General features: G+C 37.9%; 2 protein-coding genes across 2 annotated transcripts in view; one reads left to right on the top strand and one right to left on the bottom strand.

The window, feature by feature from the left end:
- LOC134657499 (uncharacterized) overlaps positions 1–26,587 on the bottom strand; it is a 486,313-nt gene that overhangs the window by 449,415 nt on the left and 10,311 nt on the right. The gene's annotated exons all lie outside the window — the stretch shown is intronic.
- LOC134657562 (ileal sodium/bile acid cotransporter-like) overlaps positions 1–26,587 on the top strand; it is a 36,449-nt gene that overhangs the window by 7,507 nt on the left and 2,355 nt on the right. The window contains exons 2-9 of the mRNA XM_063513138.1: positions 15,089–15,264; positions 17,123–17,287; positions 17,678–17,808; positions 18,823–18,942; positions 20,540–20,726; positions 21,822–22,084; positions 24,302–24,488; positions 26,096–26,171. Coding sequence (XP_063369208.1) covers positions 15,102–15,264; positions 17,123–17,287; positions 17,678–17,808; positions 18,823–18,942; positions 20,540–20,726; positions 21,822–22,084; positions 24,302–24,488; positions 26,096–26,171 — 1,292 coding nt within the window. The 5' untranslated portion in view covers positions 15,089–15,101. The remainder of the gene's footprint in view (positions 1–15,088; positions 15,265–17,122; positions 17,288–17,677; positions 17,809–18,822; positions 18,943–20,539; positions 20,727–21,821; positions 22,085–24,301; positions 24,489–26,095; positions 26,172–26,587) is intronic.

Raw genomic sequence — 26,587 nt, 5'->3', positions numbered from 1 at the left:
GCAATTCACTATAAGTGTTCAAACAGTTCCACGGATTTTAATAGTAGTTAATAGTTAATTGCCTTTGAAATAAAAATAAAGTCCACTTCGCAGTATTTAAATTTGTCCACTGTCAATTTCACTATTGTTTATAGTTATCACAATTGTCCATAAATTATTTTTCATATTTAATTTAATGATGAATTTTGCTTTTGGTTCTCTGCCTGGCGCGGCGCGCCGCCAGTGCAGCGCAAGGCCGCACTGGCAGGATCGCCATGTAATGTGGGACGTTGAATGAAACAACTTGCTTGGAGTATCGATCTATAATGTCTTGAATAACGTCATGTAAAAGCTTATATAGGGCTAAACCAAGGGAGTGTGAGTGTACGCGTAGCGCACCCACTATTCTATTCTATTTTGGTAAAGTTTAGCAAACGTTACATTCCTTTAAGAAATCATAACAATAGGTAAAAGTAGTACAAATGACACAGACTGATCTTACGCGGGTGGTGATACGGACACAACTAGTATATTCATAATATGTATATGAAAGGTAATAGCATATGTATGACCTAGATCATCGCATCCTTGCAAAGGGGGCCCTCTCGGCATAAATTTGCGTTCTAAAGCGCAGTCGACTTATTTAAATGACAGTTCCGGATATCAAAAATGCTTTAGGTGTAAAGTCATAAAGAGCAAAGTAGACTTGCATACATTTTTCATCATTCAAAGACAATTACATATTTGCGGCGCTTGCAGTCGAAACCTTTGGGCCATGGTCATCAGACACCAGACAAATTGTGAAAGAAATTCCAAATAAACTTGTCTGGGTGTCTGGCGACTTTCGGGCGGGCGAATATTTCGCTCAGCGGCTAAGTCTGGCAATCCAGCGGGGAAACGCAGCAAGCGTCCTGGGGACGATGCCCGGCCCCGAGTGCCCCTGAGCAACTTTAGGTTTTTAATGTTTATGTTGTAAAGGGTTGGTCTCGGACTGTCTAGAACACAAAATGACTAGTGTAATATTTTGCCTATATCCCTTTTAGTCTACACCGCAAACGGTCTAGAATACAAAATAACTACAATTATTTAGACCTTTATTTACCTATACATTTCGTCGGTTTATCTTTACGTCAGCGATGTCGACGGAGCCCCGCTGCCGCGGGGCTCCTATTTCTGTGCGGTTTGGCCTACGACCATTTGAAGATACCTAACGAACCTAACCTACCTATATGTGGTCATTTTGTGTTCTAGACCGTTTGCGATGTAGACTAAAAGAGATATAGGCAAAATATTACACTAGTCATTTTGTGTTCTAGACAGTCCGAGATCAAAGCAAATGCTTACCTTTTTCCCATAAAAAAATGTATGTAGGTACATACCTAAACAACACGCTTAAACTTACCTAAATGTGAACTGCCAAAAGTGCCAAATACATAATCGCAGGAAATATTTTAAGCGTTAATTGAAATTGATCGGTTGAATGGACCTTGGTTAAGCGATCTTCAACGCTTGTTTGGTAAATCCAAAATTAAATTACGGCACCTTTATTCACTTGACTTCACTTCACTTGAATGAAATCAGTATTTCACCGGCTCGGTAGCTATTTGACATAAGTTTTATATAGCTGTGCTATTGCTTGTTTTCGTTGATAGTTACAATTGTTAGAAATCATCTAAATCGTAGCACAAAACCACAATAACGTTACAAAAATAGCAAAAATACCTATAACCTAAACGATAAGAAATATGTTAATTCCTAGCAATCCTAGTTATTTTATTTCCTCTTCATTTTCCTCGTGTAGTCCTTTTCTTGAACTTCAGCCTTTGTTTTATCGTCATAATATTAGAAGTGGAGTGATTCAAGTGATTGAAATAGATACTTAGACGCAGTTTGTGTGTAATGTCTATTGTCTATGCAAATTTAGTTTAGTTAGTGTTGAACGTAGTCGTACAGTCGCCATCAGATATATCGGAACGACCGAGGTGCTCAAAATATCTGAACACGCACTCTAACGCCTTGACAATAGAGGCGTGTTCAGATATTTGTGAACACCTTGGCCGCTCCGATATATCTGATGGCGACTGTACCTATATCGAAAGAGAAGTGGTATTTATTTAATAGGCACCGATTTAACTATTTGCCATTTGAAGAGCAATTCCTTAAGTAGGTATTACGACATACTTACCTATATGCCATGCAATGTTGATATTTGTCCTTATACCAAGAAAAAACGTAAATAATATCATCTCTAATTTTCTTATCAATTAGCTACGTATACTAAAAACGATTACAGCATATAATGTGGCTGAAATATTAACTTTTATCGGCATTAATTCACATGTATATCACTATTGTCAAATAACCTGGCGCCTCCACAATCATGCACATAGCCACCACTAAGCTGTTTTTGCCCACAAGGTCTTCGTACAAACGACTCAGACATAATAATAATACGTCACAATATAATTTATCCAGTCGATCGCGATTGTGGAGCGTAGCAATTCAACGGGTCAGGGGTTAGTATTGCGCTGTCTCCTATAAATACGCAATTTGCCAAGTGTTGTATAAGAAATACATTTCAAGCCAATTAAAAAAAAGCCAATAACGTGTCTTTTAACGTTAAAATGTTGGACACAACTATCGATATAACTGATATAAGCATTTAGTCACTTTGCCCGCTCTATTCATTTGATTAGGATTAGGGAGTAGAGTCTGTGCGGAAAGAGAAGAGTCGTGGAATGTATGTAGGCCCCATAAATTCCACGACTCTTCTCTTTCCGCACAGACTAGCAGCCATATTCGAACTTTAAGATACGTCAAATATTAGATATTGAAACGATATGGATTGGATATGTCAGTGTCAAACAAGTGTCAATAGCAGCGTGGCTCACTCCGCGATTTCGTCGCTTTGCTACAGGTAGCTAAAAGTACATCCGTTCCGCCCCAATTTTGGGGAAAGCCATAAGCCGCGCGTGGCGCTATCGCCACCTACCGGCCATATCTGTGCTGATCGTAACAGACGCGTTTTGTTAGAGAGTGAGTCTTCTGTACCTAGTACTATTATTTATTCTGTGTCAATAGTGACGTTTCTTCAAACAAACCCGTCACTTTTGACACTTGTTTGACACTGACATATCTTGGTGATGTCTAATAGATATCTAGTTCAAAATCGGAATCAGGCCCTAGGTCTACTGCACACGATGTATACATTGCTGTTTAGACAACGGGTTTGGTGACTGTGGGGATGCGTGAGCGGCACCTCCCACATTTTTGGCAGAGAAAGCTCAGGTATCTACCAGGGATGTTGCGGATGCCGATTTTTTGACATCCGCGGATGCGGATGTGGATGCGGATTTTTAAAGGCTAATATCCGCGGATGCGGATGCGGATGTCAAGATAGGTACATAAAAAACGTCAAATATTACATTTTAGTAATTTTTATTTCAAAAAACCGGCCAATTGCGAGTCGGACTCGCGTTCCAAGGGTTCCGTACATTAAGTCCCACTCACGCTTGACTGCTAATTTCTAATAGGTTTTTTTGGCTAATGACTAAATTACCTAGCAGTCTAGCACTTACGCCGATATATGCTAAGACGTTCCTGTCCTGTACCGACGTGTTCCACATCCGCATCCGCATTAAATCCGCATCGATTTTATGCGGATGCGGATATTCGCAACATCCCTGGTACCTACCATAAATACCATACTAATACATATAAATGCTGTATTGTCTAAAATCTTCAACCGTAGGATAAAAACCCCACCCGTAGGCATTATTATTTTAAACTTAAGGAAAAATGTGGTGTGGTTCATGTAGTTTCCGTAATCGGCTTAGGTATTTGCTAATTAATCAGTCCTTTGACCTTCATCCAAATATGTTAACCAAACCGATCAATCATTAAAAACTCCGTGTAATGTGTCATTTTGGTAATGGAATATTTTCCGCTAATTTGTAATTAGTTAACTAATAGAAAACAGTGACAGGGTATGCCACAACAGTTTAATGCGCGACCTTCCGCTCAGATCCGTGTTAAACCACTCATAACTACGAGTAGGTAATATCTCCTATAGTATATTATAGTTTATTACTAAAAGCAGGCGCCAGATTTATACTGAACTGGTCAAAACAAAACTCTCACATAAAATCCGCGCTAGCTTTCGTGAATCAACATATATGCAATTTACCACAGACATTTTGGCCAAACCACATGAGGAGAATCATCACGACCATAATTAGGTATTCAAATCCGTGTTTTGAATGCCTATGTGAGATCAGGGTTCGTCGCTCCACCGTCAGTGTCATAATACATTGTTATTTGTATTTCGAACAATCATGTTAATCATTGAAACTTATTTAAAATTTCCGTGTGATATGCATACAGTCATTTTATACCTAGTATAACTGTCATTACCTTACTATGATATTCGTGATCTTGCAATATACTGATACTCGTTAATGCCTTAGTTAAGTACAAGACTCGAGGTTACTCGACGCTCAGATGTACTTTAAGTAAAATTGACTCGGGGTTGTTGTAAATTTTAGTACTTTGTTAACTTGAAAATGTCAAATGCAAAAGCTAAAATGTCTGGCCAATTTAACGTCGACCACCGTAATAACGTGGATTAAATTAACGACTTTTTTATTTACATCTTGCAAGTCATGTCATCGCGTTCACTTCATATATTATTACGTCGTTATACCACGGATTTTGAGACTCACAGTGACGATTTTAGTATACGTTCATTACTGACTAGACTAAATTTTATCTATGTCATCATACGTTCACAGAATTTTCCATCTTTATTTATCATTATTACTTTACACAAATTCATTATTATTATTATTGTTTTCAATGCTCTTCATTATTTACTTCTTGGATTGTCTTCTAATAATTCATTAAGCGGATATCGTTTGTTAAATCCATAAATTTCAGAAGCTCTGTAAATTGAGGCTATTATGACAGTAATGTAATTGATAGCTCTCCGTAAATATTAGGTTGCATAACAACGTGTTTGAAGAACGCCTTTATTACCCTATTGTCTTTGAAGACAGTTAGTTTCTTATAGCTTCGAAGAAGGATCAATAGCCAAGTCCAATAACCAATGAATCCAAACAGAACGGAGGCTAAAAGCATAATTACCATTAGGTCAGTATTCCTGTCATAGACTATTAAGTATACTAGCAGGCGTCGGTAAACCGACGAGGGCCCTCAGGGGTAACATATGGCTTTTGGGAACTACGGCTTTTCAAGTCACCCTAAAAAATGTACACCCAAAGTACTTAGAGCATCAAAACCATTTATGGCTCTTTGCCGCTCCAAAATCTAGTGATTTTTTTCTCCAGATGGCTCTTCCTAAAAGTTTGCCAACGGCGGAATACTGAATGTGAGTACCCTTTTAAACCAATACCGTCTCCATGAGGTAATGGACCAACACAAGAAAAGCTTAATGTTTAAGCTATTTAAACACAAGTAACCTACTTGTGTTAGTGCTACTTGTGTACCTACACCTCAGCTCTTGAAGGCTGTGGAATTGGAGATATCGGCCCAGTAATTAGAAGCCAATTTACTCATTAAATTAATTAATCCGCGAAAGGTTACATTTATAATGGTAACGACTATAAATCAACAGATTTAAAACTCATTATATATCGTATTATCTTGATTTCATTCTTCGATTCTTCTCACGCGTAATGCAATTGTTTATTGCCTATACCTATTATGTTCCATTGTTTTCCTTTGGTGAGTTGCAGGGTTCTATGCAAGGCATACACATATTAGAATTAGAACAAGTGATATTTTTGGTATAGTCTTTGACCACCCAGGCCAGGCTTCACTAATCAAGGGAGGTAGGGAGTGGAAGCAAAGAGTAAAGTAAGTATAATAGTGGAAGAGAGACTATTTTCAAGCGCTATATTAATTAGGCTTAGGGCTTCGGTTGACGCTGCGTACAAAGGCCTTATAAATTCTTCAGCAACCTGTCAACCAGTGGCTGAGTGATTGTCTAGGACTAGGAGGACTTAAACTTATTAGGTACTTAAACATTTCGTTTCCAATGTGGGAATACATACTTAGAAATAGGAAACTCATACTTATATCATAAAAGCCAGAGGCTCTACCGCTAAAACGAAAATTGAAATTTCTTTACCTGACTCTATTGCTCGAATATCCAAGAGCGACAGAGGCAGATAACGAAATTTAGTTACTTATAATTTTTCGCGGTAAGCCCTCAGATTTCATATTTTAAATTGTATAATTAAATAAATTAAAAACAAGTCTGAATCAATACGAGTCTCTATTTCAATTAGTATTATTTATGGAGTTATAGTTATTTTCGATACAAGTGCGAAAAAGAGGAAATTCGAAACGAGTGGCGATAAATTAAAACACGACCGAAGGGAGTGTTTTAAATCGACACGAGTTGCGAATTACCTATTCGCACGTGTATCGAACAACGTTTTACAGTACATATGGCACTTTAAAGTTTCGACATACGCACGAAAAGTGCTATTTTACGCACTAGTGCGGAAAAGTAGCCACATATGTACTGTAAAATATATTTCAGTACATATTCTTTAAGTGTGAAATATTATATTTATTCAGACACCGTTATCTACTATAGAGTATAAATTTATCATAATAACAACATAATAATAGCAACCGTCGGATATATCTAACCATCACTCACGTTGGTCACGCAAAAGCAATTTCAGTTATATCCACCTTCAGTGGAAGGAAACTGTAATTAACATTATTCTTGGCGCCCTTGGGCGTTCTTGATCAAATGAAATTATTAATGGACATGCCAATATTTACTTTGGATGGCTGACCAACCAATTATATAAAAGAGTTTTTGTTAAAGCAGTTTACCTCTTAACACAGGTAATAATTTACTTAAATAGAGGTACTAAATACTATAATATTAATGTTGTCTGTATTTACTCTTGATTGTATAAATAATTTAATTTTTTAATTTATTTTAATTTAATAAGGGATAAATATCACAAGGTCAGATATTTTTCAGTCAAAACCGATATTTATAGTTCAAGTTTGTTACGATAATTCTTTAAATAAATTTCCGATCGGAATTTATTAGGTATATTGTATTTTTAACAAGCTTTTATTAGGTCGACCTGTGTGATAATGGAATCTAAGGTAACTAATTTAACCATTTTCCAAGGATCGTAGCGTCATGAAAATTGGCAGCTGTATGTAGTTCTGATGACAATACAATAATATGGTACTATCGAACTGATCTGATGATGGAGACAGGAGGTGGCCATAGGAACTCTCGACCTGTATGTAACTAACATGTAATGGAATCTAAAGTAACTAATTTAACCATCTTCATAGAATCGTAGCGTCAATGATATTACATAACCATAGATAGGTTATACTCATACTTGAGGAGCACAAAAAATACTTCCATATTTGTTTCTGTGCCTACGAAGAAATCTGTTATTTTTGATAAATTTTCTCATTCCATCCACCTTTGTCACACTCGTTGTTAAACATAAGGTCGTCTCTTTCTCTTTCGGTGTGCGGGAGCTCGTTAGCACGTGCACATTTCTCGCTTGTCCAGTCGCGTCTAAAGGCAACTTGTCCAATTTGTCACAAGGTAAGCGCTTCAATTTTGAAACGCCTATAACCTATCTTGAGTTATAAATCATTGCGTAGCGTCATGAAAATTGGCAGCTGTATGTAGTTCTGATGACAATACAATAATATGGTACTGTCGAACTGATCTGATGATGGAGACAGGAGGTGGCCATAGGAACTCTGTGATGAAACAACGCAACCTAATTGTGTTAGGGGTTTTTAGAATTGTCTCGATGAGTATTAGTTGTCTTTCGTAAGAAAAGTACAGTCAGCGATAAAAGCTTGTACCAAAAATTAAATTTTTGCCAAAAACTTATTTTACTCGATAAACGACGAAATGGGTCGTTCAAACATATATTATCCAACACTTATGAATATGAAAGATGAAAGTATGCGTATAGGTAAATATTAGGTGAACTTGCCGGCTTGGCCTGGTGGAGTGATAAAAGTGGAGCTGGATAAAATGTTATTAATTAAATTTAGGACCCTTTTATCGGAAAATTTACTGATTTCAAATTCACATATTTACGGTGCTGTTTTGAGTTTATTTCAAAAGTTCTAAGGGCTATTGCACCATATATCGATAAATCCAATTAAGCATTATGACACTTATTGATTACTGCCAAACCCGTCACGGCTAACGGCTACTGCTGCTTATACCTATGTCGCAATTTTTATCTTAGCGAGAGGCTGTCAAACCGGCTATAAGTAGATATACTATACTACAACATAAACACATACACATACGTGATAGGTAAGTAAATAGTTATCCACTACACTACCTAAGTGGCTACCCAAAATACCAGAGATGATGTGTACAAATACTTCCTTAAAATTGTAATATTAACAATGGGGTTTACCCTATTGTAAACACGGATTCTGGTTAGAATACACGACAGGGTTACTCACATTTTAATATATTAAGTATGATTTCCTTACATGTTAAAAAGGCAGACATAATATTTTAGTCTAAAAGGTTGGTCGTAGATAAATAGTTATAACTTTTTGGGCTTTAATTAGCAGTGTTTTTCTCTTTTGTGCACGATTTGCTCTCTATTATCTGTAATTTTACCTATTTTATAAGACATTTGTCCTAAGTAACGTCTAAAGTGTCCTAAGAAAAATAGAAGTTATTCAGATCAGATCAGAATCTTATTCAGATGTTCCGCCATTCATGAGGTATTCATTCATGCTGCTGACACATTCACACATTTTCACAGTTATCATTTTATATTTCCTCTAAAATTTAAAATGCATTCGGGACAATTCGCTTATTATTCCGTTGGCTGCCCCTAATACATTATACAGTCCATATCGACGACACGGCTTCAATGTTCTTGAATCGCATAAACATAGTTTTTGTTATAAATACTTAATCGTAAGCAATAATCTTTTTTGACCTTGGCTTCTGACATCCCAGCTTATTATCGCAAATCAGTAATAGGTAATATCGTGTAATTTATGGCGTAAAGTTGCCCTTTTAGAAGAAGAAAAGAGAAGATGCTGTCATTTATGGTCATTTCTCATGGTCTCATTAGCAATTCAACTTCACCAACCGCTGTCCGAAGGAAAATGCACGACTTAAAAAAAACTTTCTGTATATATAATTTAGCTACACGAGAACAGATTGGGCTTATATCCCAAAAGATGTAGTAAACAGGGCTGCCAGTACATAATTTTTGATTATACGATCCAGTGCCTGCAATTATACGAAATTCAATTGCATTATACGAGAACACAATTAAAAAAAAACTATTAATATTACATCGATATTTTAAAAACTGGGGTCTAACCGCGAAAACCGAAATTCGCTAATTGCGGGGGTCTTTCTCTTTTACTCCAATGAAGGCGTAAAAAGAGTGACAGAGAGGGACGCCCGCAATTTTCGATCTTCGAATTTTGCAATTATAGCTCTTAATTGTTTTTTTATAACTTATTTTGTATAACAGTATTGACACACTGTTTTTTGAAGTATTGTCAGTAGTTTGACATCGGTGTTTTTTTTCGTATACAATTATACCGATTGACCACGTATACGTAATAGATACGAAAAAAAATCCATTATATGAATTTCGTATCCAATTCTACGATCTGGCGCCCTGATAGTAAAGTTTAAGGATTATCTAAACCCATATCAGATACTAATAAGTCCTTATTAAAATATTCGATACCGCCGCACGCCATTTAGCGGCTATTATCTTCTTATCTCGTACGTGACTGCGTGCACGGGAGATTTTGTTCGTGATTAATTAATCAAATATGTATATGTAACATATATGTATTATCTAATTATTATTGGTGATTCGGGTATCGTTCATGACTTTCAAAATGTTCCCTAGTAACTCAAAAGTAGCTCGAAATATAGGACGAGCCTTGAGGGAAAATTTTCTTTAAGATCTAACCAAGGTTAAAGATTTTAATCAGGATAATGCTGTATCCTGTGTACGAGGCTCTGTCATTGTACAAGCAGGAACACTGTTAACTTAACTGTCCATCGGTGGACCTTATGCCTTTTGTAATAAGGTTTACGAACTATCAGTTAACAGTGTACATATTCAAAAACGAAATGGTTCTGGAACTCATGATATGATTATATAATGATGTTATACCTTCAACACAGCATCATCCGGAAGCTGTCTGAATGTCTGTGAAGGTAATACTGGTACGTGTAATACCTATTCACTAAGTAATCACAACCTCGGGAGCTCATGACTTACATGACTAACACAATTTAACCCAATAAAGTAATAAACTAAAGGAACTTTTTTGCTTTGTGCGAAAATTCTGTATTTAGTTGCGCGAATCAATTTCGTCCTTGCGATTGTATAATCGTTTTGATTGTACATTTTAAATCCAACGACATTATGCTAAATTCAACCAGTCTTGTTTTCGGAAACAGAACTACAGAGTTCGCAGATTCCAGTTTTTACGAATATAAATAATATAATGCAGATAATAATTTGAAGCAATGTCGATATATAGTTATTAATGGCGGTTTGACGTCGCATGGTTAAAAAATACATTAGCAGTCAACTATTCGTTTTTGACTCGATCACGAAAATATAGTTTCATAAAAATATCATTTCAAGGTTTTGTTAGCAAGAATAACACTAATTTCCATCTATGTGGCTAGTGTTGAGTCGCTCACTCGTGAGGCACCTCATTTGTACCACTCATTTTGTTAAGTTGTCGCAGTACTTCGTACCGCAAAAATGTCTTACTTCACTCCTCTATTCATTTTACTCATTTACTCGCGCGCATCACAAACACCTCTTGCCACACAAATCATTCACTCACTTCAAATTAAAAAAAAACTCTTATCCGTTCAAATTCACTCGCGAGTCTCGCGACCCTCAAAACTCATACACTCCTCACAACTCGCAACAGAGTCCCTGGATCGCGCGAGGCGCTAAGTGCTCGCCTGCTCGCCGACACTCAAAACTCAAATGTCTCAAATGAAGAAACTGTCGAACTACAAACCTTATTGCAACGACAAAAGGTCCACCGAGAAATGCGTTGAGTTTATACCACTCACCGCCTCTGAGAGGAACTTTCGGGGGAGGTGTAATATGGCGATTAGCCAGTTTCAATGTTTAGCAGTAACGCTTTGGTTTACTGCGACATAAACGCATATTGCTTGTGTCAGCGCAACCTAACGTGTATAAAACAATAGGCATTTAGAGAATAAACGTTCAGAATGTTCTTATACTAGCACACATAAGGTGTTTGACTTCCACTAACTCCTCACCCGACTCTGCTCGTCAATATACTTGCCATAGAAGAAACTTATAATATCTGATGGCGACCCAGACCAGTGAACCAACAAGGAACTAACACTCAAGAAAGAAGGAAAAATCAAGCAAGAAAAAAAAGAAGAACCACTTTTTCAACACCAATCCACGCAGTCAGAACCAACCAGCTTATCAAGAACCAAGAAACAAAAAGAGAAGAACCAACCAACATCAAAAAGCGGAAACCACGTTAAGAAAAGAAATTAAGAAGAGCGAAGAGCGCTGTCCAGGGTATCCCGGCTCGCAAATCAAGAGGTGTCCAGGGTTATCCCGGCCCATTTCAAGAGGAGTCCAGGGTTATCCCGGCCCACTAACATCGTCGTAAGCAGAGCCAGCCATACGAAGCGTCAAGCGAGCGCCACATGGAGGTGCCAGCTCGCCAGGCCACGCCAGCAGCAGCAAGAATGCCGTACGCGAACTCGCACCGGACCGAACGAAGACGAAGCCGAGGACGGCCAGCCACGCAGCAATAGGATGTAAATCCTACATGTAATTTATGATTTTAATTAATTTTCTCTAAAAGCCAGCATTTTTTTCCAATTCAGTAGCAGTCATATTTAAATCGTTCATAATTATTAAAGGTTGTCGCTAAACTCAATTTCGTTTCGAGCATAAAATTTTTTCATAAGAAGTCATAATATAATATTAAATATAAAAGTGTCGAATAGTGTCCTCAATCATGTATGTTGCAATTTGCAGCGCGTGCCACGCGTTGTGCGCACGTCGACAGAAAATTTAACTAGGCCGCGAGACTTGTCGCGAGTTAGAATATTTTAATAAGCGATGAATGAAATTTGATACATCGCATAACGATTAAATAATTAACAACTCAATTCAATAAAATTATTTTATTGTTTCTTAGTAATGATTGATACTTTAGCTACGTGTCAGACTGATCACCTGATATACAGCGAAAGTTTGATTTAATACATCATTTTTTTTAATTTTGGAAGTTAAATAATAATGTTTATTTTATAGAAAGCTTACAGTACGGTACAATTTTGAGAAGTTTTAAGGAGTTTAGGCACATTTATTTATAAAATGTGACCTTATAGCTAGAGCACTAGTCCTTCGTACTTGATCATAGTGTGATATACAGTATCCTCCGTGAAAGTTGTAGGAGACTTATTGTCTTAATGTATTTGTGTCTCTAGGTACAGGCAGAGCCGTACAGCCTGGCCTGATATGCCATTTTATAGAGTTGATAAAGGGTGACCATGCCCTAGGTGTTTATTGAAGAATTGCTATGGATAGCATTGATAGGTGAAGGGTGCGCACAGAGGCGCAACCCAGTTATGTCCTTGATCATAGTCGACCTTATAGGTGTCCGTGAAAGGCTTAACATTTAATACGGCATTAGTTTATTTTATTATCAGAATTATGGGAGATACCGTAACTATAAACAGCGAGAGTGAATATTTTAAAGTTGAATACCAAATGTTTTTAAATGTTTTAAAGTTGAATAGTAAATGTTTTAAAGATGAAGAGTAGGTAAATGTTTTTAAAGGAGATTTATATTTTATGAGAAAAGGAAGTAAATTAATATTTTAACGTTTAAGAGATAATAACATTTTAAGTGAAGATAATATTTTCTTATTAACGATATTTTTTTACAAGGACTACGACATTAATACGACACATAAAATCAAGTTAAGTAAAGATTGTTTCCATTATACCTATACAATTTATTAACATTTTTTTTTATTGATTTCAGAAAAAATTGTAAACAAGTAACATGCGTTTATGTCGCAGTAAACCAAAGCGTTACTGCTAAACACTAAAAGTGGACATTTACCACATTACACCTCTCTGTGACATGAACCCCTCAAAAATCCTTTCAAAATGAAACAATGAATTAGAAATACCCAAAGAGGGAGTGAGACCGACACGCGACGTACTTCAATATCGCTTCGCGTCACCACCGAAAATACGTTAACAATTAAACACGAAAGACAACAAGCGTAAGCGCTGCAAGCTGCAAGCTTTCATACATCTTAAAAAAAATTGTCGCTGTTGGAATTAATGGAATAGTTGACGCTGAAAATATGCTAGTACCTCACCTCATTTGAAGTAAGACATTGTAACACCTCATTTTAGAAAATGAGGTACTCATACAAACTCATTTTAAATTGATGTCCTACCCATCACTATATGTGGCACAAGTTAAAAAGAGACGAGTTAGGAAAGAGACAAGTTTGGGAAAGAGACCAGGTAAGAAAATGGCAAGTTAAAAAAGAGACAAGATAGGAAAGTGCCAAGTTTAGGAAAATGTCGAAGTCGTCCTGAGCGAATCAGTAGGTACTCTACTGACACCTACTAGTCCTACTGAGGTGTCCTCTGACATTTCAAAGAAACACAATTTTGTATGAAGATTACCAGACCTCAACGTCTCACATATCTATCGTTGAACGGTAAAAATCTTGAATGTTGTCTTAATTTTTGTTACATAATTTGAGTGCGATGATGTCTGATATGTAGTAACCGCAGTGACGTCACGTTACCTATTTATCTCCACGTTTGACTGCTATCTAAAGAAATACATACTTAAGATATCGATAATGACCGAGTTATAATACAAGCTTAAAGATACTAAGTCTCTTTTTAGTTTTTTCGCGTCGCTCGGCCTTGCTAGGTGGGTTTTTGTGCAAACTTTAAATCTAACGCCATTTCTAAGTTTTTGTGAACGTTTTAAATTCGTTTAGTTATTTCATGTTTAAATTCGGTGTTTACTTAGATCGGAATTTTAAACTGCCGTCTAGTGCTGATTTAAAATTTAAAATAGTTTATTGTAATTTGATTCAAAGTGTGACGCATTTATATATGTTTTATTACGTATTTCTTGTTTAGTGTGTTCTTTTTGATTTGCAGTGTTAATTGGCGTAGTGTTCTAGTATTTTCTTTATAACTTTTAAATAACATAAACAAGATTTAATCGTGGTTCCGTAAAGATCTGTGTTTCGTTATAATTTAATTTAAATGTGACCACAGACATTTCACAGTGAATTTGTTAACCTTGGTACTACTATCACCATTGCATAATTTAAATTGGTTTGATTCATCGAATGTCTAAACTAGTTTAAGAGGTTAATTTCGGCTGGAAACTAATACCTAAATACTAAGTAAGTATCAAAATTAATTGGAGGTTGGAGTGAACGCTAATTCGTGAAATAAATATTGGTTATTATGATTTTTACGTGAGGTTGTGATTTTCGTACTTATTCCACATTAAATAGTACATAATATGAAAAAATGTGACTTACCCCTGAAACATATAGGTAGGTATGTTTGAAAATGTATTGTTCTATGATTTAATGTATACGGAAAATACTTAGATCCTATCTTCAGGCGCCTACACACAAGAGCGAATCATGTACATGTTTTAAAGATTTGTATACCTAGATCTTAAAACTTTTCACCTGCGAAATTTGTATTTTTTTACGTGTTACGATTTTTACGGGTTGATGTTATCCGAGATAAAAAAAAACGACTTACACGAGTCACTATAAAATGTACCCAATTTTAAATATCTATAAAGTTTTTTCGATTTCTCTGGGATGCCATCATTAGATAGATACTGTCGTGATGACAAAGACCAACTATAAAGTATAAAGCCTTAAACAATGCCCTTAAAGAAATCGGAGAACATACGTCAAGAAAAACCTCCTTTTTAGAGTCGATAAAAATCTCGCCTTTAACAGATTAATCTTTCTTGTCCACAGATAACCAGCGACCATGTGTCCAATATGGCCGCTGCACCTCATCGTGCTGTACATCCTGGCTATGTGCCCACTCTGGGTGCTCTGCCAGGCGGCACCGCAGCTCTCTGCCTATTTCATACCAGACCAGGTGACTGTACACATGGATGATTACTTCAACGTCAATGTAGCTATCAATGGTAAGTGATCATTATAATCTCCGTTCTCATAAAAATCACATGATATATTAAATAATAAATTATAAACTTACCAACTAATGAAATGGATGTACCGATTTTGATACAAAAATGTCTAAGAACCACCACCAGAAAACTGTTTTCAAATCACTACATAGTAAACAAAGTCGCTCCCCGCTGTTTGTCTGTATGTATGCTTAGATCTTTAAAACTAGGCAACGGATTTTGATGCGTTTATTTTTAATAGATAGAGAGATTTATGAGGAAGGTTTATGTTAAATTTATTAACCCGTGCGATACATAATATACAATAAAACACCAAATTCAAATATGATTGTACCTACTGGTTTGTTAATCCTTGGATACCGATATATCGATTGAGCAGATAGAATTAATAATACAATGTCATTGTGCATCTTAGTGGAGTGGTTATCATAAGGACTTAAGAACCGTCTTTACCAAAAGCTGGGGGTCTACCGTGAAAACCGAATTTCGCAAATTGGAGGGATCTTTCTCTTTTACTCTGATTAAGACGTAATTAGAGTGACAGATAAAAATGCCCGCAATTGACGAACTTCGATTTTCGCGGTTATAGCTCCGTTTTCCCTGAGCAAATCCACGAATAACAACAAAAAATACCGAAATTACTGCCTGTATCTGTATATAAATAATGGGCCTTTATAAACAAAAAAAAAACTTTCCAATTCCAAAGATAAATAGGGAAAGGGAGCGTTCAAGTATTACGTAACGCAATTTTTGAATGTAACGCCCCCCCATGTAACGCGCCGTAACGTTTTTCTGTACCCCCTAGTAAAACGTTACGTAACCACCAAGTGACCATTTTTTACAATTATGTGGCGTAAAGTACCGTAAAGTGGCGAAAAGTTCTGAAGGGTTAAAAAACAATGTTACGTAACGCGTAGTTCAAACCCCCCCCCCCCCCCTCCCGCCCCTGTAACGCATCGTAACGTTTTACAAGACCCCCCCTCCCCCCAAATTCGTTACGTAATACTTGAACGCTCCCAAACATATGAACCAGAGAAAAAAAGATTCTAAATGAATTGAGAACCTCTTTCTTTTTGAAATCGAATAATAAAAGTGGAAACGCCATCATAATATAGGTGTATCGTAGTAAACCATCAATAAAATACGAGTAGTAGCGTATCGGTAGTCACTTCCTTTATGCGGTTAGTGTCACATTACAATAGGGTGAACCCCTTCGTCTAGTTTTTGGGTTCATTGCACCAAAATGACTTTATGATAGGGTCAATCAATTGTCAATTAGTAGTCTGTAGCTCGTTGTGAAAAGGTGTACGAAAGGTCAGTTACATGCGTGATACGAGACTGGTCCGAAAGTTATTGGCTGCTCTGGTTCTACTGATGCGATTGCAAATTTTTTACACTATGTGAGGGCATCGGAAGACCAGCGCTGGAAGCCACCAGCAACATGCTGAGATGAGGCCATTTCGTGGCACTTTAATCTTAATATCTGGGCGACCAAGCGAGCTTTGCTCGGTATAAACATATTAAAACTAAAAAATGAGCGTTTTCCCAGAGATAAGACCTAATAGCTAGATCGATTTTTTGCCCGCGAAAACCCCCATATATCAAATTTCATCCAAATCGTTAGAGCCTTTAACGAGATCGCCGAAATATATATATAAATAAATACATAAATAAACAAACAAGAACTGCTCGTTTAAAGGTATTAGATAATATTTTGTGTTTTCTTTTATATTATGTATTGTCTCATTTGTTTGTGCGTATAAATAAATTATATTATATTCTTTTTAATTTTACGCGATTAAGTTCTAGTAAACAATAATGAGTAAAAATCGTACCAACACATATTTGTCCACAGGTACTGGGATGCAAGCCAACGATGAACTAATAGTAACGTCGGGCGACGATAAGGTTGCTATAGCCAGTTGGGAGGGCAGAGACGGCCCCTCGTACGTTCTCAGCGAGGATCAAGCCAGTACAGGGCAGTTTGAAGGGGTGATGCGTGTCGACGGACTGTTTTTAGGTAATATAGATTACCCACTTATCTATGTACCTATAATAACTATATGTATTTTTCCACCTTTCTCAGGACTAGACAAACTGTATATAAAAAAAATCACGACCCACTGCGAACGAAAAAGTTTGTTATTTGCTTGCTTGTTTTTCGCGAAAACTCCGAGGATCTAAACTCGTATTTGTTTTCTTTTTTACTGAGACTTGGCGTCTCTGAAAACACCTTTAAATTAAAAAAACACTTTACTAAATAAAAGTACGATCACAGTCAATGAAACATGTAACTAATTGTGTAAGGAGGCAACAAGGGCAGCACGCGCGGTCGCCATGTAAGGATGCGATACGAGAGAACAAATGAAACATCCGAATAATTACTGATTTGTTTGTATGTTATTTCCAGGATTCAGCGAAATAAAAGTGGCCACGAAACGCGACACCGCTGAGTACCCCGTCGACAACTCGCTGTCGGTCACAGTACTGCGGCCAGAGCGAGTCATAGATCGTATATTCGTCATCAGCGTGGCTCTGTTTGTAAGTACTTGTTCCCATTAAAACTTCACGTAGTTAAATAAAAGTGGCCACGAAACGCGACACCGCTGAGGACCCCGTCGACAACTCGCTGTCGGTCACAGGACAGGATCATACGTCGTCACCAGCATGGCTCTGTAATTACCCGGATACACCAAAACGTCACGTATGGGAAGACCAGGATGGATTAGCCTTGCAAGAGATAGGGAGAAATGGCAATCTTTAGAGGAGGCCTTTGTCGAAAGACAAGCTGTTACAAAACCCAATCGCCGAAAAAGAAATGCCTAACATTGTCATCACTGTAGAGCAGCAATAAAGGCTTATTTATTTATTTATTATTTAGCAGAAATAAATAAATCTAAACAACAAACAACTATATTTTTTTCTCTTTCTTTGTTATTATAATATTAAATTTGAATAAAAACTATACCAGCTTAACTAACAAGCCTTAAACTTTATGGTTTTTTTGTAGTGTGTCGCAAGTGAATCACTTGGGTTCGAATTCAAGAAAAACTTTATGCTGGCTTATAACAAAAAGAGCCACTATATTCTACTGACCTAACTAGTAAATACAGCGTATATATAAGTAGTAGTTTTTAGGGTTCCGTACCCAAAGGGTAAAAACGGGACCCTATTACTAAGACTCCGCTGTCCGTCCGTCCGTCCGTCCGTCCGTCCGTCCGTCTGTCACCAGGCTGTATCTCACGAACCGTGATAGCTAGACAGTTGAAATTTTCACAGATGATGTATTTCTGTTGCCGCTATAACAACAAATACTAAAAACAGAATAGAATAAAGATTTAAGTGGGGTTCCCATACAACAAACGTGATTTTTGACCGAAGTTAAGCAACGTCGGGCGGGGTCAGTACTTGGATGGGTGACCGTTTTTTTGCTTGTTTTGATCTATTTTTTGTTGATGGTGCGGAACCCTCCGTGCGCGAGTCCGACTCGCACTTGGCCGGTTTTTCTCACTTGTCAAGTACCTACACAATAATAACTAACTGTTTATTTCCTAGGTGTCTCTCATCTTCATAAACTTCGGGTGCGCGATGCACTGGCCCACAGTAAAGGAGGTGGTCAAAAGGCCCGTGGGGCCCGCCATCGGGATGTTGGGGCAGTTTCTCTTCATGCCACTAGTGAGTATTGTAGTGTAGTCACAGTTCATACACAGCTGCTATCAGCTGATACTTCTGATACCTATCTCCCATATATGTATTTGCCGGGGCGTGACTCCAGAGGGACGTATTGCGGCGTTACAGTTCATAGTTTTAGACGCCTGTATACAATCGATTAGCAATGTTTGGCTACGTTTTATTGAAGTTGTAACGAAATTCATAACGTAGATAGTAACGCCGTCTATTGGCGTATTGTTGAACTATGATGACAGGTAGAAGGCTTTGGAATGTCAAGTTGTTTAACTTGGGTGAAGTTTGGTACAAGGTGGCAGTTTTGTCGTTATGTTGGTAGACCGGTCGAGCGGGTTTGCCAACTTGACTTCGAGGCGGGAGCGATGAGGCTCCGCCGGCAGACTTGATCGGACCGCGCTAGAGATCGGACGTTAGCCATACCTAGTGCCTAACTCGCCACGTTCCTGAAGGCTTATACCTGAAGGATTATTCTGAAAGCTTATAGAATCCAACGTTATTTATCCATTTAGCTAAGTGTTTTATTCCAAGTGTTATTTTGATTTCTTATGTGTCATTAGAAGCTTACTTTTGTGAAATAAAGAATGTGTTGTTTTGAAAAGATGTGTCCCGCTGAGTTTGTTGCCGGTCCCATATTGGGCTAAATCTTCTCAGGTCAGAGGTGTAGGGTTGGAGCCGGCCTAGCTTGACTTGAATAAAGATTTGAACGTTTCATGTGATCTTTTATTTTACAACAAATCAGTTTGCATTCGAATAGCAATTAGTTATTTTTATCATTTAGTACTGAACTATAGTAGGCGCTAGTATGGTTAACAAGTCCAAATGCTTATTTCATGCACTAGTAGCATACTAATTTAGCTGTGAAGTAATACATTGAGGTACTACGCCCATCGCCGTCGCCCGTGCCTCCGTCATATTTAACTCCTTTACAGAACATTAAGTTAACGATGCCATAAACCTTGACTTACTGTAATTTGATATACAATGGTTAACGACCATTGCCATAACTTCCACTCGATTAAGCCTGTTAAAACAGTTATGTAGCATAATTTCGAAAATCAAAAATCCTAAGTACGAAATTCCTAAAGGCGGAACATCTAAAAACAAGTTGTCTAAAGTCTATTTTTTTATTCGGTAGACTAAAATGACATTTCATAGTATGAACATCATGTGTCATTTCATACTATGAAATGTCATTTTAGTCTACCGAATAAAAAAATAGACTTTAGTTACGTTTAAGTGTGCAAAAAAAGCTTATTCTGAAATCAATGGTGTCTTTTCTACCTTTCCAGTTTATTCATTAACTAGCGACCCGCCCCGGCTTCGTACGGGGTAACAAATTATACATAAACCTTCCTCTTGAATCACTCTATCTATTAAAAAAACCGCATCAAAATCCGCTTCCCGCTGTCTGTATGCTTAGATCTTTAAAACTACGCAACGGATTTTGATGCGGTTTTTTAAATAGATAGAGTGATTCATGAGGAAGGTTTATGTATAATTTGTTAACCCGTGCGAAGCCGGGTCGAGGTCGCTAGTATTCATAATATAAGTAGGATTTATTTAATCGTGTTTTCACTATTTGCAGATGTCATTCGGCCTCGGTTTCCTAATATTCCCCGGTTCGGACGACGTGTCGGCCGCCATGCGTCTCGGCATGTTCTTCACGGGCGTGTCTCCCGGTGGCGGCGCTTCTAACATATGGACCTTCGTGCTGGGAGGGAACCTTAATCTGTCGCTCGCTATGACTACTATATCTACGCTGGCTTGCTTTGGTAAGTACAACCTTACTGTAAAGACATAAGGTTCATATTCAGTTAATGGCATGTTCTTCACCGGAGTATCGCCCGGTGGCGGCGCGTCCAACATATGGACCTTCGTGCTGGGAGGGAACCTTAATCTGTCGCTCGCTATGACTACTATCTCTACACTGGCTTGCTTTGGTAAGTACAACCTTACTGTTAAGACATAAGGTTCATCGTCAGTTAATGGCATGTTCTTCACCGGCGTGTCTAACATATGGACCTTCGTGTTGGGAGGGAACCTTAATCTGTCGCTTGCTATGACTACTATCTCTACGCTGGTTTGCTTCGGTAAGTACAACCTTACTGTAGAGACATAAGGTTCATATTCAGTTAATGGCATGTTCTTCACCGGAGTATCTCCCGGTGGAGGCGCGACTAATGCTAAATACAACCTTACTATAAGGACATAAGGTCGATCGTCAGTTAATGGCATGTTCTTCACGCTGGCAGTAGAGTTTTATCAATTATTTTTAAACACTCTCACCTTTATAACTCGAGCCAGTTTTGTACACTCACCAAAGTTGTAGCTCGACTTCCTTTAAATTTCTTAAGTGTAAGGCCTGAGTGGATGCTCGAGTTGGGCGTGCAGCGGGGCGGGGCGTGCGGCGTGCATGTTAAACAAATGCAAACGTATAGGAGCGGCCTTAGTGCACGCTGCTCACATCACGCGTGAGCCCGACGCCACGCTGCACGCCCCGCCGAACGCTCCGCTTCGAGCGTCCACTCAGGCCTTACACTGACAGTATGCTTTGAACCTGTTCCAGTTATTGAATTTAAACTATAATACCCTTGGAGGATATAATCAAACGGAGACGCCATGTCTGTAATTTTCTGTACAAAACAGTCTGCCGATTTTTGCGGGGGAGGGGAACGTCAAATGTATGCGTAACGTAAAAATAGCCAGATAAACGTCAGTCCATACATTGTGTATGACCGTTGGCCGCCTATTTTCGACAGAGGGGAAAGCCTGTTAATGGCTACTCCGTTTAGTTGTATCCTCCAAGATAATACCATATATGTATATTTAATTGTTCTAGTCATTTAACCCTGATTAATTGTTTCCAGGGTTGATGCCAGCCTGGCTCTTCTCTCTAGGCCAGGTGGTGTTCAGCAACGCCAACATCGTGGTCCCGTACGCGCGCATCGCCTCATTCGTGGTAGGCCTCATCGTGCCCATGGTCATAGGCCTCGGCATGCAGCGGTGGACCCCCAAACTGTCCGCTTTCATGGTCCGGATATTGAAGCCGTTGTCGACTTCGCTGCTGCTCTTCATTATAATATTCGCTATTGTGACGAATCTGTATATTTTCTCGCTGTTTACTTGGCAGGTGAGTCTTACTTTACTTATATTTGACTATGTAAGGTACACATTGCTATTCGTGTAAGAAATTTGGACACTAAAGTGACAGGTGAGATACTAAAGACAATTTGTTTTCTTTCTTTATTGGATGTTAAAGTACCCATGAGTACTAGTCTGGCTAAATTGAACCACAAAGCTATCGCCTCCTTCGTGGTAGGCCTCATCGTGCCCATGGTCATAGGCCTCGGCATGCAGCGGTGGACCCCCAAACTGTCCGCTTTCATGGTCCGGATATTGAAGCCGTTGTCGACTTCGCTGCTGCTCTTCATTATAATATTCGCTATTGTGACGAATCTGTATATTTTCTCGCTGTTTACTTGGCAGGTGAGTCTTACTTTACTTATATTTGACTATGTAAGGTACACATTGCTATTCGTGTAAGAAATTTGGACACTAAAGTAACAGGTGAGATACTAAAGACAATTTGTTATCTTTCTTTATTGGATGTTAAAGTACCCATGACTACTAGTCTGGCTAAATTGTACCACAAAGCTATCGCTTCCTTCGTGGTGGGCCTCATCGTGCCCATGGTCATAGGCCTCGGCATGCAGCGGTGGACCCCCAAACTGTCCGCTTTCATGGTCCGGATATTGAAGCCGTTGTCAACTTCGCTGCTGCTCTTCATTATAATATTCGCTATTGTGACGAATCTGTATATTTTCTCGCTGTTTACTTGGCAGGTGAGTCTTTACTTTACTTATATTTGACTATGTAAGGTACACATTGCTATTCGTGTAAGAAATTTGGACACTAAAGTGACAGGTGAGATACTAAAGACAATTTGTTATCTTTCTTTATTGGATGTTAAAGTACCCATGACTACTAGTCTGGCTAAATTGTACCACAAAGCTATCGCTTCCTTCGTGGTGGGCCTCATCGTGCCCATGGTCATAGGCCTCGGCATGCAGCGGTGGACCCCCAAACTGTCCGCTTTCATGGTCCGGATATTGAAGCCGTTGTCAACATCGCTGCTGCTCTTCATTATAATATTCGCTATTGTGACGAATCTGTATATTTTCTCGCTGTTTACTTGGCAGGTTAGTTTTACTTTATTTATTTTACTTATATAGCTGGTCCAACGAATCTTGTCAGTAAAAAAAGGCGCGAAATTCAAATTTTCTATGGGACGATATCTCTTCGCGCCTACATTTTTCAAATTTGCCGCCTTTTTCTACTGACAAGATCTGCTTGACCAGCTATATTTGACTATGAGTTCTATTCTAAGGTATAGTTTGTAGCTTTCTAATAGACCCCGAAGGCTAATCCTATTGTCTATTGTTAAGAAAAACCGCTCGTGCCACGTGCCACAACCACCTGCATAAAAAATCGGTACTTCGGTTACTGAGTGCCGGCGAGTCGGACGCTACAGAACCAGTCTAAAATGTGTAATCGAGATGCGTAACAAAGGCGCGTTATCGGAGAGCGCACCTACACTGGTTTTTTGAGCGTTGGACTAGCCCGCGCTCAGGTGCCAAATAGAATAATTAGGACCCTATTTTGCAGGTAAGTAGCACGTGCGGTTTTACTGAACAATAGACAATAGGATTAGCCTTCGGGGTCTATTAGAAAGCTACAAACTATACTTAGATGAAATACTATAATGATTTTTGACTTTCTTCAGTGAGTTTTAAAGTATTAGTCTGACTTATTTGGACCGTATATTTTAATTCAACATCATAGTCCCATATTAAAATGCTTATGGGCTTCATAGTGCCCATCCATTGTCGTAAGCCTGGGCATGCAGCGATGGACCCCGAAACTATTACCTTTCATGATCCCGATATTGAAACTGATCTATTAGAATTTGTAGATTATCAATTTCGCTGTTGCTGATCATTATTATATTTGCTATTGTGACGAATCTATATAATATTCTCGTTGTTTACTTGGCAGGTTAGTCGGGTTTTAAGTTAGCTGGAAAACGGTAACTTCGTTTAGCGCAGCGGGTCACTTGACACTTTCCGGCTGGAGGCCAGAAAAACGTGTTTAGATAACTGAGCCCCTTTATTACACGACTGCCCAAAAAAAAGAGTGTATTGTTTTCAGCGTTCATGTTTGTATGTATATATGTATGTGAGTTTTACCCTAACTAATCCGTTCCCTGTACAGATAATCACGGCGGGCCTTGGCCTCCCCTGGCTTTATTTCAATATTCACAAATGTAACGAATACCTCCCCTGTATAGATAATAGTGGCGGGAGTCGGCCTCCCGTGGCTGGGCTACGGGTTCGGATACGCGCTCGCGCGGCTGCTACGCCAGGAGCACCCAGACGCGCTCGCCATCTCCATAGAGACCGGCGTGCAGAACACAGGCATCGCCATATTCCTGCTGCGGTACGCGCTGCCCCAACCGCAGGCTGATCTCACTACGGGTAACTATACTTGGTCAACCAGATCTTGACAGTAGAAAAAGGCGGCAAATTTGAAAAATGTACGCGCGAAGGGATATCGTTAAATTATACAACGGGACTTAATCGCGTATATAAGTTTTAAGATTTACCTCCGACGTTTCGAGGACGGCGTTGTCCCCGTGGTCTCGGATCGGTCTCGTGGTCGTGGTCGGTCTTCTCCGAGACCACGGGGACAACGCGGTCCTCGAAACGTCGGAGGTAAATCTTAAAACTTAGATACGCGATTAAGTCCCGTTGTATAATTTAATAATGTGTAAAAATCGTGAAAGTTTAAATCAGTGTTGCGAAGGGATATCGTCCCATAGAAAATTTGAATTTCGCGCCTTTTTTTACTTACAAAATTTGGTTGACCAGATATATCTTACTATAGTTTGTGCACTCGTATTTGCGTTATTTGACACATGACACTGACAACAGCAATAGAACGTAAAATATCTTGCACATCGAAATCACAAAGGAAGACAATTGCACTGCGAACGGTTACGTTCTACGTCTTTTTTTTTAATTTAGGGTTGGCCGGACACCACCGTTATAAATCGGTAGTCGTCTAAGTAAATCGATATAAATTGTTCATTTTAGGTCGCAACAATTCAATTCAATTCAATGTTTTATTCATAAAATATACGTTTTACACGTCAAATTTTTAAATATTATTAAATTTAGGCAAATTTTGTTATAAATCATTCATATTACAATAGTTATTAGATATTTATAACAAAGCATTATTAAATTTATATCTTCTTATTATTATTTATTAACCATATAATTCTAGCTTTATTTAAATCTCAAATAAAAATTCATTAAACGTCACAATTCGATACCTCAGTCTAGGTGCCATCCAATCGTAATCGCTTGCTGTGACAATCGATTTGGGTTAGTTACATCTCTATATACGTCAGTCATAATGTGTCAAATAACGCATATAAGAATAATTCCACTATACTTACTTACTTGGCTGGCACCAACGACTACAGAATACCATCTTACTTTCTTCAAGTTCAGATGAAACTATTTTTTGTCCTTGGGTCGAGAGTTGTTACAGTTTCAACCCCGATTTTGATAAAAAATATCGATTATGTACGTAATAAAACTAGGAACAAACCGAATCATTTTTATAAATATTTTTTTACAAATAAGAGACAAATAATTTTTATTTCCCGCCTCGGTCACCGGTAGACTTGGTAAACTTTTCTTTAGTGTATGATATCTAATTTCAGTTATTATGTACGTAATATATTAAGTATTATGATTTAACAATAAAACAAAAATATTATTTAACTACTCCACAAAAACTGTCAACACAATACAAGTACCTGCATACACAAAATACACACGATCCGAATAATAAATAAACTAGGTAGTTAATTGAATAAACCAAAAGTCAACTATTTCCTTTGACTTGAACACCGATAAAATGATGGCAATTTCGAAATATAATACCTTCCCTTATAAAAATATATGTTTGAATACCTATTTCTTTAAATGTTGCAATTTTTGCACTTTTTTTTGATGATATTGATAATAATTAATAACATTTCTCAATAATAATCAAGATTTTTTTTTCCCAGTGGTCCCAGTATCCGTAGCCATCATGACCCCGATCCCCATGACCTGTATCTACATATACCAGAAGCTGAAGGCTTGGTGAGTCGCCATTTTGTTTTTACACTTCGTTTTTGAGTTTTCCCCCTTATGTTAATAATGAGTTTCTTTTCCAATTTAAACGTATTTTAAACTATTTTCAACCGACTTCTATATATTTTTTATTTTAAAATTTCGTTTAGGCATATCATCTTTTTGTTGTTTGTGGACTCTCAGATTTATCATGCGAGTTCAAAAAAAGTATTTCTATGAAATTTCAGGGCTCAAATTCTATTCAAAATTAAATCAGATTAACAGAGCTCCTAAACTATAGAGTCACACAATATATTCAGGATTTTTTTTACTATGGAATGTGTCTGGAAGTCGGTTGTATTTTTTTTGTTTTAACGAGTATTTTAGAAATGAGGTATTTTGTGTTATTTTATTAAATATTTTTTTTATCATAAAAGAGACCAATA

Source organism: Cydia amplana, chromosome 20 (assembly GCF_948474715.1).
Source record: "Cydia amplana chromosome 20, ilCydAmpl1.1, whole genome shotgun sequence".
Lineage (NCBI taxonomy): Eukaryota > Metazoa > Arthropoda > Insecta > Lepidoptera > Tortricidae > Cydia > Cydia amplana.
Note: the sequence above shows the minus strand (reverse complement) of the source record. Positions and strands in the feature narration are given on the sequence as shown.